General features: G+C 36.6%; 2 protein-coding genes across 3 annotated transcripts in view; one reads left to right on the top strand and one right to left on the bottom strand.

Moving 5' to 3' along the window:
* The first annotated feature begins 2,658 nt into the window (after nt 1-2,658).
* Nucleotides 2,659-11,252, top strand: LOC107559419 (syntaxin-5-like). Its single transcript, XM_016243238.1, has 11 exons — nt 2,659-2,736; nt 3,262-3,490; nt 3,637-3,707; nt 7,667-7,722; nt 7,808-7,878; nt 7,974-8,090; nt 8,180-8,236; nt 8,321-8,402; nt 8,493-8,590; nt 8,684-8,805; nt 10,196-11,252. The coding sequence occupies exons 2-11, from the start codon at nt 3,281-3,283 to the stop codon at nt 10,353-10,355; spliced, it is 1,044 nt and encodes a 347-aa protein (XP_016098724.1). The 5' UTR covers nt 2,659-2,736; nt 3,262-3,280; the 3' UTR covers nt 10,356-11,252.
* A 118-nt stretch (nt 11,253-11,370) lies between these two features.
* LOC107559421 (protein RD3) overlaps nt 11,371-13,468 on the bottom strand; it is a 7,436-nt gene continuing 5,338 nt past the window's right edge. For both annotated transcript variants that reach the window (XM_016243240.1, XM_016243239.1), the window contains exon 3: nt 11,371-12,019. In XM_016243240.1, coding sequence (XP_016098726.1) covers nt 11,692-12,019 — 328 coding nt within the window. In that variant the 3' untranslated portion in view covers nt 11,371-11,691. The remainder of the gene's footprint in view (nt 12,020-13,468) is intronic.

Below are 13,468 nucleotides of genomic sequence, written 5' to 3'. Positions count from 1 at the left end.
AGGGCTTTTGTCCCAATAAGGTGGCATCCATTCAATAATTTGAATTACAATTCAAATTTACACTCAATAAGTTATTGCATCCTGTTTTATAATGTATTACAATGCTGAGGTGCAGATAATTGCCACTATTGGCAAGTTGGGGGTGCTGCAGCATATTTCCCCCCGTTTTTTTCTGTCGGCAACTGTTTAACTGTTGGGAATAAAAAAAATCTTTAGCAAAGGCTATTATACTAATTCCAGCCACCAACGTGTGATTGGGCTAGTCAACAATACAAAGACGGCCGGCACGCGTCAGCTCCAGTGGCGCATAGAAAAACGCGTGTCATCCACCTTTTGACGCGATCGACTCGGGTTCGAATCTGCCTTTTGTCGAACTTTTTTTTCTCCCTTTTCAAATTTCAAATCACATCAGAAAAGCATGTATTTTTTTAAATAAAAATGAAGAAAATAATCAAAAAGTTGAAAAAGTATCGGGTAGGGTTAGGTGAAGGGAGGGCTTTTGTCCCAATAAGGTGGCATCCATTCAATAATTTGAATTACAATTCAAATTTACACTCAATAAGTTATTATTGCATACTGTTTTATAATGTATTACAATGCTGAGGTGCAGATAATTGCCACTATTGGCAATAAGTAATTATCAGAATATCCTGCTATTTTGATATAGTATAAATAGCTATTTGCACTTAGTGTAAATAGCATCTATCGCTAAGAAAATATGCTGCCACCTGCCTTGTGTCCACTTCAAATATTGCTCTTGAGAAATTTTATGTTTATTGTCCCCCCCTACTGTTAGACGAAATTTACGCCCCTGAACACAACTATTTTAATTTGTAGCACAAGTTTTCGGTCTGCCTCTCTGTTTTTATGGCCAATACACCCTATTAAGACAAAAACAAAATGTTTACGTGCAGATTACGCCAAACCTTGTAGTGACTCCAGCTGTTGGTAATTCTGAAACGGAATGCCTTAACACTAAAAAAAAACATTTGGAATTAACGAGTCACTAATACATAAGCCTCGAAATTAACCAAACTGTTGTATCTTTAACCCACAGCATCCTCACAATCAAAATATCGGTCATAAGTCTGTTCAAGGTATACTCTCTCTCTCTTTCTCACTGGTCTGTTTAGAAGTACTGTTCATAGGAATCAAGTTGAATAGACCATAATTGTTTTCAACAATGTTTCTTAGAGAACTCAGATATTACGTGTCTTTGTTATATTGTGTTCTCCATTCATTCGTTTTTCATTTTCTTTATTTATGTATATTTCTTTTAGCATGGCAGTTATATGTCAGCAGCCTTTGCAAGCCACGTGAAACGTTAGTTCCAGTTGAGCATGAATTCCCTGAGGTGATGCACAGAGGCTTAGAGAACTCAGATATTACGTGTCTTTGTTATATTGTGTTCTCCATTCATTCGTTTTTCATTTTCTTTATTTATGTATATTTCTTTTAGCATGGAAGTTATATGTCAGCAGCCTTTGCAAGCCACGTGAAACGTTAGTTCCAGTTGAGCATGAATTCCCTGAGGTGATGCACAGAGCTGTTTTCCCCTCATGTGTGCCTCTGCAGCTGCTCTGATGAGGCTATGCTGTGTGGGAATGTGAGCACACACACCACTGTGATGCAGGTATGGCAATGTTATTGATTCAGTTCATCATCATATATATATGTTTTTCTTCTCTTTTTTTATTATCATTTATTTAATAATTTTATAATTTTTTCCCACTACAAAATTACAGTTTAAGCAGCTTGCCATGAATGTGCGTGGGCAGAATTTTGAAGAGATTATTGAGCTGCCATTTGTTGAACACAGCCAGTGTCAATGCAGGTAATGCACAGGTTCATGACTTAACATTAAAAGCAATGATTGCTTTATAATTTCATAGAACCTTGTTTAAAGCATATATCTATATCATTTACATTTAGATGTGGCAGAGTTGACTTCTGATGGTGTTTTAAGGATGATGATGATGATGATAATAATTATTATTATTCTCTTTCTTCTTAACCGGTTCAGAGACCAACTATGATGCTTATTGGAAACAGAAATTGTAATCGGTTTATTTAACCAGTTGTTTTATATTTTATCAAGTTATTTAAATGAATTTGTATTACTAAAATTACTAATATATTAAATATCATAATAACAACATTACTTTTATATTTAATATTATGTAAAACATTTAGCTTTAAGAAAAACATTTGTGGTTCACTTAAGTACAATTATTTTTCTCTTTTGGTTACTTTCAAAAACATTTTTTCATTCAGTTGTTTTTAATGCAAATTCATCATACAAGACGAAATAAGAACAGACATTGCTTCTAGTAAAAGTAAGCAATTGCATTAATTGATAAGATTAACCCTAACCGAAAAAGAAAAGAAGAAAGGACAAACGATGAAAGAATGTCAAACATGGTACATATTCTGGTGCCTATGTTTTGATTGCTTTAATAAAAGATTTTAATTAAATCATGTGTTTGACTAATTTAACATGATAGTTTTACTTTTACTTTGATGCAAAAAACAATGATGTCAGTATCTATACATCTGCGTGATATCTTCAACTCACCGCATCAGCTTAAATTCAAACAGTTTCACAGCGCCACCTTGTGTTGACAATAATAAGAGCTCTCCTTTAAAGAATACGTGGCAGTGATGTCAATTATCTGTGTTAAGACCCGGATATTATTCACAACCTGCACACAGTTCAATCAGCAGAGAGGCGGAGTGGTGAGAAATGAATCTTTGTATCTTTCAGCTCATATGTTGTCATCTCCCCTTCACAAATCACAAATCATCGCTGCTCGTTTATTCATGTATTCAGACGCGTGGGACGTTTTTCATTGTTTGACCGATGAAAGCATTATAATCATATATTCAGCTACACATTTAGCTTAGCAGCTAACAAGCGCTGGCTTTCATAAAAAGAGTATGAAACTATTGCAAAATAATGAGATACGCAGATTAACAGCGCATTCTTTTGTTTTTAAAACAGTGACATTGCGCAGATGACGGCAATAGAGAAGCAGAAGTTTCTAGACGTGTTCTATTCAAAACAGCTGTGTCAATTAAATTGATCAGTGACAGTAAAGACATTTATAATGTTACTAAAGATTGTTATTTCAAGTAAAAGCTGTTTTTTGATCTTTCAATTCATCAAAGAATCCTTCAAATTAAAATAAAAGTAAAGTAAAATTGGAAGGGAGTTTTGCTCTTAACACACTTTAACATTGATTTCTATTTCCTTATCATAAGGTGATGAGTTGGTGCATCCATGAACGCACGTCGGCGACACGGTCCTAGAAGCAGCCAGGACGGGGTGTACACTGGGCCGTCTCAGACCCAGTCCCAGCTGGTCCAGCAGCTGGAAACCCCCCTGGCTGTCCCAGCACCCATCGCCCCTGTCTTAGACACATTCAGCATGTCCTGTCGAGACCGTACCAGTGAGTTTCAGTCTGTGTGCAAGTCCCTGCAGGGGAGACAGGTGCGATAACTACTGATGCATATTGTCCAGTAACCTGCAAGTGGTTAATAGGTTCAATAATATAGTCTCCCTTAGTTGAGTTTGTGTACATACTGGTAGCATGAGTTGGAAAAACACCACAAAGTTTTTCTCTCGTTCTTTTCCAGAATGGAGCACAACCTGTCAGAGCTGTCAACAGTGCAGTCCGACAGCGGAGTGAATTCACGCTCTTGGCTAAGTGAGTTAAACTCTCAATCGCTAAAAGTTCAAGGGGGAAAGTATGTGAAAGTTGGATTTACCTGGATTCTGATCAAGTCGCATCAATACACATGCATAGTCTGCTTAAATTACTAACACAGATTATATGTGAGTATAATTTGTTTTAATTTAACACACTGTGTCAGTATTCCCAGTGAATGGTGGAAACAGTATGTAAACCCTTGAATTTAATAACAGGTTAACTCCTTTTGGGATAAGCCCAACGTTTATTGCGCATCAGACACCATTCCTCTTGACAAAACTGTTTAGGTTGTACAATATTCTTGGGATCTTTGGTGTGGCTGCTCTCTTAAGAGCATGTAGAAGTGTCTCAGTTGGGTTGAAGGCAGCTTTCCATCTTCAGCAATTCTTAATCTTAGGTGCTATGAGAGCTCTTTTGTTCCAGGTGTGGTTCACATTGTGACGTATAAGAGTGTCTATGAAAAAGAAAAGTAAAAATTTTTTCTTTACAACTGTGCTTTTTAAAGGGGTCATATGATGCGATTTCAATTTTTCCTTTCTCTTTGGAGTGTTACAAGCTCTTGGTACATAAAGAAGATCTGTAAAGTTGCAAACACTAAAGTCTCAAATCCAAAGAGATATTCTTTATAAAAGTTAAGACCTACCTAAAACGGCTCGTTCTAACATGCCCCCACATACCTACGTCACGATCTGGGAAGATTTGCATAACGCTGCATAATGCATTTGCATAATGTTCTCGCAAAGAAAGAAGGTGTAACTTTTATTCTCGCTGTAGTATTGTTGACGCTGTAGCCATGTCCTGAAGACGCTGTGTGCTTCGTTGTGAAAGCGAAACTACTTTGTTTGGTCTTTGAAAAGAGGACGATATCTGCTTCGTCATGCCTAGAGCTGATCTGTGCTGGTCGCTGAGGGAATACATCAACATCAAGTACTTACGTAGTAAGTTTCATGCATGAAAAAGACAAAGGGCTAATTGATGGTTATAATATCCCATTATCGCATGCAATTATTTGTTATCACTATAAATCTTATTTATGCTTTCACATAAACTGCAATGATTTGAAACAGCAGTTCTGACTCACGTAAGTACGTTTTCATTTAAAGGATTTGCCACTGATGATTCAAATGCGAGTTTTGGGCAGTAGAGTAGCACTTGTTGTTTGTCATTTCTCCGATCACAAATGCAGACAGAGTTTTATGTTTACGCGGCGCAATGCAACGCAACACAACGCGTAAAAAGACAGTATAAGTCATTATAATCAGTAATTATGTCCCCACTGGATGCAACAAATGCCAACAAGCTGTGTCACTGATCAAAGTTTATTTAAAGAGTTTAATTAATTAAAGAATTTATTTAAAAATTAAAAAAAATTATCATTTTATTTAGCAAGGAAAGTGACAGTAAATACATTTAAATGTCACTCTTGAACTTTTGATTCATAAAAAAAATCATGGGGGAAAAAAAAGTATCACTGTTTCCACACAAAAATATTAAGCAACACAACAGTTTTCAACATAATAAGAAATGTTTCTTGAGCAGCATTTTCATCACATAAATAAATAAATATAGATAGATATTTTAAATTGTAATAATATTTCACAATAATACTATTTTTACTGTATTTTTTATCAAATAAATGCAGCTTGGTGAGCCTAAGAGACTTCTTTCAAAAGCATTAAAAACTTTTGAATGTTAGTGCTTTGGGCTTTTGTTTTTCAGGCATTAATGTGCATTATGATATTGTAGCGAATCAGCTCAAAGGGGGAATATGCATAATTAATCATAACTAGTTATAATTAATTATAAATATTTAGATCCGCTGTAAGTATTTACTTGACCTCTCAGGGTCAACTGTCTGTCAATTCTAAGAACGTTAATTCCTGGTTAAGGGAAATAACTTTCTTACTGTACAATACTACACAGAGCATGTAGCATAAATCTGCATGATTAGGGACTGCGATAACGCTGCATAATGCATTTGCATAATGTTCTCGCAAAGAAAGAAGGTGTAACTTTTATTCTCGCTGTAGTATTGTTGACGCTGTAGCCATGTCCTGAAGACGCTGTGTGCTTCGTTGTGAAAGCGAAACTACTTTGTTTGGTCTTTGAAAAGAGGACGATATCTGCTTCGTCATGCCTAGAGCTGATCTGTGCTGGTCGCTGAGGAAATACTTCAACTTTCACCGTGGACAAAGCGGAGTCCAGCCCGCCTCAGCTCACTCTATCCTGGCCTCAGCGCAGGCTAAGCCGGGGCTTCCCCTCACGCTAGGCCGCTGTGTTTTTCGTTGCCACTGATGATTCAAACGCGAGTTTTGGGCAGTAGAGTAGCACTTGTTGTTTGTCATTTCTCCGATCACAAATGCAGACAGAGTTTTATGTTTACGCGGCGCAATGCAACGCAACACAACGCGTAAAAAGACAGTATAAGTCATTATAATCAGTAATTATGTCCCCACTGGATGCAACAAATGCCAACAAGCTGTGTCACTGATCAAAGTTTATTTAAAGAGTTTAATTAATTAAAGAATTTATTTAAAAATTAAAAAAAATTTCATTTTATTTAGCAAGGAAAGTGACAGTAAATACATTTAAATGTCACTCTTGAACTTTTGATTCATAAAAAAAATCATGGGGGAAAAAAAAGTATCACTGTTTCCACACAAAAATATTAAGCAACACAACAGTTTTCAACATAATAAGAAATGTTTCTTGAGCAGCATTTTCATCACATAAATAAATAAATATAGATAGATATTTTAAATTGTAATAATATTTCACAATAATACTATTTTTACTGTATTTTTTATCAAATAAATGCAGCTTGGTGAGCCTAAGAGACTTCTTTCAAAAGCATTAAAAACTTTTGAATGTTAGTGCTTTGGGCTTTTGTTTTTCAGGCATTAATGTGCATTATGATATTGTAGCGAATCAGCTCAAAGGGGGAATATGCATAATTAATCATAACTAGTTATAATTAATTATAAATATTTAGATCTGCTGTAAGTATTTACTTGACCTCTCAGGGTCAACTGTCTGTCAATTCTAAGAACGTTAATTCCTGGTTAAGGGAAATAACTTTCTTACTGTACAATACTACACAGAGCATGTAGCATAAATCTGCATGATTAGGGACTGCGATTATGAGCAAACAATGACCAACCTCAGGTGTGATACAAGTAAGACTTTATTAACTACATAAACACTTAAACTAGTCTAACATACACACACACACATGCATACAGTTGGTATAGGAACAGGATTAAAGCTTAGGCAGTGAAGAGAAATAAAACATGAAGCTATGGGATCATTTGATATTCAGCAGATTTACACCTGAAGGAAACATCAGCTTCTTAGTTCAAACATACCTTTGTAAAAAGGTGCAAATGATACCTAATGTATCAATTAATAAGACTAAGTTTGATATGAATTTCGGGGGAAGGGTCCATAGACCCTCGTAATTAACCCTTTGTTTAGGTGAGGGGGTGTTAGATATTATTTGTTAAATATAACAAATAGTTCTCTGATTGGTCCAAATGCTACAATATCATCAGATTGACGTTTTTGACATTGTTAAAAAAAAGTCATATTTTGAATGTATTTGTCAGTAAATGAATAGATTTGACCAAAAATAAATAAAGACCATCATGTGATTGACCTAAACGTCAGACTCACAATTTGCGAATCAACATTTAGCTGACTCCTGACTGCTGTTAGCTTTTGAAGCTTCACATACTTCAGTCTATTGTTTGTTTATTGTTGAAGATCGGATCAAATTTCATGACCAATTTCCTGGAAAATCCAGAGGGTTTACAGACTTTTTCCTGCAACTGTCTTTAGTATTGACACGAGACACTGCATTTGACCTATAATTTATTCAGACCTACTTAAGCTTTAATGGTCTGTGTTATTTCATCGACTTGATCTCATGACGGATATTGACCGCATCTTATTAACAGGCGAATTGGAAGAGACCTCAGCAACACTTTTGCCAAGTTGGAGAAGCTCACAATCCGTAAGTATCTCATCTCCCTCGCCATCTCACACATGTACCACTGTGGACAGTTTTGACGTGTAACTCAATCTGTTTTCACCTACAGTTGCCAAAAGAAAGTCCCTTTTTGATGACAAAGCAACTGAAATCGATGAACTCACTTACATTGTGAAACAGGTTAGGGTGATTGTTACTTCCCCTTTGCCAAGGACACATTATTCTGTCTGCTCATCTCATACTGTAATCTGTTTCATAACTGTCTGTTCACTCAGGACATTAACAGTCTAAATAAGCAGATAGCTGGCCTGCAGGAAGTCGTTCGATCACGGAGTGGACAGAATGGCAGACATCTTCAGACACATTCCAACACCATCGTAGTCTCATTACAGGTATTAACCTCTGGCCGTAGTGCTCAATCACAAAGTAATGATGTCTAGCGGACTTCTGCTTGAAATTACACCCTGTTTTCTGTTTGTAGTCCAAACTGGCTTCGATGTCAAGTGACTTCAAGTCAGTCCTGGAAGTCAGAACAGAGGTAATTGATCTACTTTTTTAGTGTTAGATCCATTCTGGTACAATTCTGTTTATGTATATTTTCTCGTGTTTTCTCTCGGTTTAGAACTTAAAACAGCAGAGAAGCAGGCAAGAGCAATTTTCTCAGACTCCTGCCTCATCCTCCTCTTTCCACACCAACAGCTTCAGTAAGAGCATCTCTACTTGTGAAAAAGCACACATTGTCCACCTTTAAACATTTACGTAGATCTTTTTCCCTTTTGCTTGTCTTTCAACAGACAATTCAGTGCTTATGCAGGACGACTCCAAGAAGACGGATATATCTATAGATATGGACCTCAGCTCTAGTCAGCAGATGCAGTTAATCAATGAACGGGTATTGTTTGTTCACTGGCTGTTTTGTAATGGCACAGCTGCAGGGAAACTTATTCAAGTATGTTTGAATCTCTGTTGTCATGTGTTTGTTTAGGATTCATACATTCAGAACCGTGCAGACACTATGCAGAATATAGAGTCCACCATTGTGGAGCTCGGCTCCATATTTCAGCAGCTGGCTCATATGGTGAAAGAACAGGAAGAGACCGTACAGAGGTGAGGAACAAACTTCATGTCTGGAGGATCTTATTTGAGAGAAACTGTAAGTGAAACTGAAAAATAAATTAAGGGCTAAATAGAAATAATAAAAATAAAAAAACTAATGACGAAGCACATAATGGAATTACTGAAACAAATAATAAAATCAAAATGAAATCTGAAAATATAAAAATAAAAGCTAATTTAAAATATTCATGAATAATAAATACTAGAGAATAAATAATACTAAAATAACTCTGATCTATAACCAGAAATGCAGGTCAAATTCAAACACCAGTCTTTATATGTTTGAATCTCTGTTGTCATGTGTTTGTTTAGGATTCATACATTCAGAACCGTGCAGACACTATGCAGAATATAGAGTCCACCATTGTGGAGCTCGGCTCCATATTTCAGCAGCTGGCTCATATGGTGAAAGAACAGGAAGAGACCGTACAGAGGTGAGGAACAAACTTCATGTCTGGAGGATCTTATTTGAGAGAAACTGTAAGTGAAACTGAAAAATAAATTAAGGGCTAAATAGAAATAATAAAAATAAAAAAACTAATGACGAAGCACATAATGGAATTACTGAAACAAATTAAAATCAAAATGAAATCTGAAAATATAAAAATAAAAGCTAATTTAAAATATTCATGAATAATAAATACTAGAGAATAAATAATACTAAAATAACTCTGATCTATAACCAGAAATGCAGGTCAAATTCAAACACCAGTCTTTATTTATTTTTGTTCCAATTTCTGTGTCTAATCAATAAGCAAATGTGTTTTTCCCCATTTGCTTCCATTTGTGGTTTGGTCATCACTGTCTATGACCATAATGAAAAGCTCTTTTACTGCCACAGTAACAGTTAGCCAGCAGTTCCTTTAGTCGTAAATGGTACCAGTTTCATAAAAAAAAAAAATCTTTCAATTGATTTGGTAGAATAATTGTTCGAGTTGCTTTGAATAGGCCAGCATCTTGACTCCAGTTAAACATTTCACACATACACTACCATTCAAACGTTTGGGGTCAGCGAGACTTTAAATTATTTAATACTTTTATTTTACAGCAATGCAATAGTTTTCTCAAAAGATTTCTGTTTCAAATAAATGCTTTTCTTTTTAACTTTATCAAAGAATACTGAAAAAAGTATCACGGTTTCCACAATAACAGCAAAAGTGTTTTCAAGATTGATAATAATAAGAAATGTTTCTTGAGCATCAAATCAGCATATTATAATGATTTCTGAAAGATCATGTGATGCTAAGCATTGGAGTAATTCAGAGCATAAGATTGAGAAAAATACATCTAACGGACCCCAAACTTTTAAAGGGTAGTGTTATTTACACTATGAATGACCAAACAATAATTCCTTCCATTGAACTTCTCTCTTCCCTGACAGAATTGATGCTAATGTAGAGGACACTCAGCTGAACGTGGAGCTAGCGCACTCCGAGATACTCAAATATTTCCAGTCTGTGTCCAACAACCGCTGGCTGCTCATCAAGATGTTCCTAATCCTCATCATTTTTTTCATTGTCTTTGTGGTTTTCATGACCTGACTTCCACTCTTAAAAGGGACCGATTTAAAAGGAATGAAAGGGGCTGTTCTCTCAGTCTTCTTTTTTCTCTTCTCTGCTCACTGGCCGCTGAGCTCTGTTTTAGTGATCGTTTTCCTCAAAATAGATGGCATTTCATATTTATAAGCCTCAATTCAGTGTAGGCAGAGCATTTGTCAGTTTGTAGTCTATTTACAACAGTTTGTCCATTTACATTTCAATCTGATATGTTTCTGTATCTGTAGAGCAAACTCTTGGAAATGATTGTCCATAATTAGCTTTTCTAAATCACACAGATTGCAGAGATATCCTTGAGTAAAGCCAGCAATCGTCTCATGGATAAAGAACCACCATTTTAACAAATTCTGGGTGACTTTTGATTGGTATTAATCATGATACACGCCTTTAGTCATCATGTGTTCTGAGACCTTTTTAACAGAATCCCTCTTATATTCTGCCTGCTGCAGTAGACCACCAAGCCATCTCAAATGACAGTAATGCTTCTACACGTTTATGGTGACTGACTAGAGGTTTTTAATGTGTATTCTTTCTAGTTTGGATTTTGGGATCGATTACCACTTTTGCACAACTTGTGAATACAGCTAGTTCAGCAGGTGAGAAATCCGTATTTGGATCTAGTGACATTTTCCAACCTTTGGCCATGAATCATGAGTTATACAACTCAGACAGGATTTATTTTTAATTTCATTGGGTGTTTTAATCATCCTTCATAAGCTTGTTTGTACACTGCGGTTCAGCCAGGGGGTCCATGAGAATACTGCTTTCCAGATCTCAACGTAAATGGTGTTTTTTAGAGAATACACTCATTTGTGTTTAACTGGACTTTGAGATTGGGGGAAAGTCCCACCCCACCATTTGTGAAATGCATACTGTAAAATGAAAGAACTGAAAAAAAAAATGGAAATAGAAAATGTATGTTTTGTTGTAATGTCTGTTGCTGTTTTTCTTTTTTACAGTAGCATATGTAGTTACTGATTCATTAAAGTTCATGAGATAATTAATGAAGTTAATTTTGAAATAAATGAAAAGTGACATTTTAAAACTCTTTAATTCTTGCATTTGATAAATATGCCACATTTGAAGGCAGGGAAGTGTAGAAAAGGTTCATGATGATGAATCAGCAAGATCTTTATTAGCATCTAAGGTTCCATGAAGAACCTTTAATATCAATAGAACCTTTCCACACTCTCAATAAAAAGCAACAAAACTGTTACTGGGGCAGTACTCTTTCAAAAGGTACTAATATGTACCGTGTAGCGTAGGATACCAGCTTTGTACTTGTTTGTACCTGGAGTTTCCTACTCCAAATATAGCTTGTTCAGGTCAGCGCTCTTTCTTCCACTACACTGATATCAGGCATGCTACTGATCCTGTTTCTGTGGATATTGTCTTCATCCTCATCGTCCTCCTCGGCTTGGTCCTCAGCATCACGCCTGACTGTGACTCTACTCCACAGCGGGCTGATGCGGATCCGTGAGCGCAGGTTGATGACAGACATGCTCTTACCGCGATTGGGTCGAGCCTTCAGTGCTCTCTCCCTGGCTTCCCCCTTCTCCGCCTCGTCCAGGAAGTTACACAGAATGGAACGGAACAGGCGAGACACCTCAGTCACCTCTGGCTCTACCTCTGTCACCACTTTCCTCAGCCTAAACAAAAGTAGATTATTGCTCAAAGATATAGTTCCTTTTGGCTCAAGTTGTGTTTTAATCATGCATTCGTCCAACATTATTGTCCATACAAGTTACTGTTGTTGTTAAAATGTTTTGGTGTAACTTTACAATAGTTTGCCTTAACTAGCTGATGGCAAACATTTGAGTGGTTAAAAACATACATAGATCTTTTCATGCAAAGGATTTGACAAAAATGTTGACCTGGTTTTAAATAGTACAATTTAAAACAATAGATATATTGTTCATAATTAAGGAGGGAGTAAATCCAGCGTTCAAATGTTGTGTGCCCTCTCCATTTGCTGTGTAATTATAGCCACTCGACTAGTGACTGGTCTTTGTGTGAATGTCCACAAAACTGGAAGACGTTCTGAATAAGCGGAAGGCTATTTTAGAAAGGAAAATTTAAAAGATGAAAAAGAAGAATTAGGGAGAATCAATAAATTATGAATATTATTGCTGTTAAAAAAAATAAAAAAGTAACTGTAGTCCGATTCAGAGTATTTTAAAATTTAATTTAATCTAATTACAAGTACTTAATTTTTGCAATATGATTACGTAATCAGTTACTACCCTGCTCTGCGTGTCGCTAAGGATGGGAGGAAATATGTTAGTCTGCTTAAACACTTTTAATGTAAGTTAAACAGTAGCCACGAAACGTTTGTTCTAAGCCCATATCAGTGCTGGATAGATTAGTTGCAATTTGTATTCTGTTGATGATTCCAAATTACATAACAAAACTTGTAGATAGTAATGTTACACATTTGAGGTAATATAATTAGACTACTTTTTGATTCCATCAAGGATGGAGACGAGTCTGCTTACAGACAGGAGGTTAAAGAGCTGGCTATCTGGTGCAGTCTCAACAACCTGGAGCTTAACACGCTCAAAACTGTGGAGATGATCGTAGACTTCAGGAGAAAACCCCCTGCACTCCCCCCACTCACCATCATGGACAGCACTGTGACTGCAGTGGAGTCATTCAGGTTCCTGGGCACCACAATCTCTCAGGACCTGAAGTGGGACACTCACATAGACTCCATTGCAAAAAAGGCCCAGCAGAGGTTGTACTTCCTTCGCCAGCTGAGGAAGTTCAACCTGCCGCAGGAGCTGCTGAAACAGTTCTACTCTGCTATCATTGAGTCTGTCCTGTGTTCATCCATACCTGTCTGGTTTGGTTCAGCTACCAAATCATACATCAAGAGACTACAACAGACAGTCAGGACTGCTGAGAGGATTATTGGTGTCCCTCTGCCTAGCCTCCAAGATCTTTACATCTCCAGAGTGAGGAAAAGGGCTAAAAAAAATCACCGTGGACCCCTCACACCCAGCCCACTCTCTCTTCGAACTGTTGCCTTCTGGTCGGCGCTACAGAGCACTGACTACCAGCACAGTCAGGCACAAGAACAGTTTTTTTCCCACAGGCTA

Source organism: Sinocyclocheilus grahami, unplaced genomic scaffold, assembly GCF_001515645.1.
Source record: "Sinocyclocheilus grahami isolate Dianchi unplaced genomic scaffold, SAMN03320097.WGS_v1.1 scaffold684.1, whole genome shotgun sequence".
NCBI lineage: Eukaryota > Metazoa > Chordata > Actinopteri > Cypriniformes > Cyprinidae > Sinocyclocheilus > Sinocyclocheilus grahami.
The sequence above is the reverse complement of the archived record's forward strand: the minus strand, read 5'-3'. Positions and strand labels throughout refer to the sequence as shown.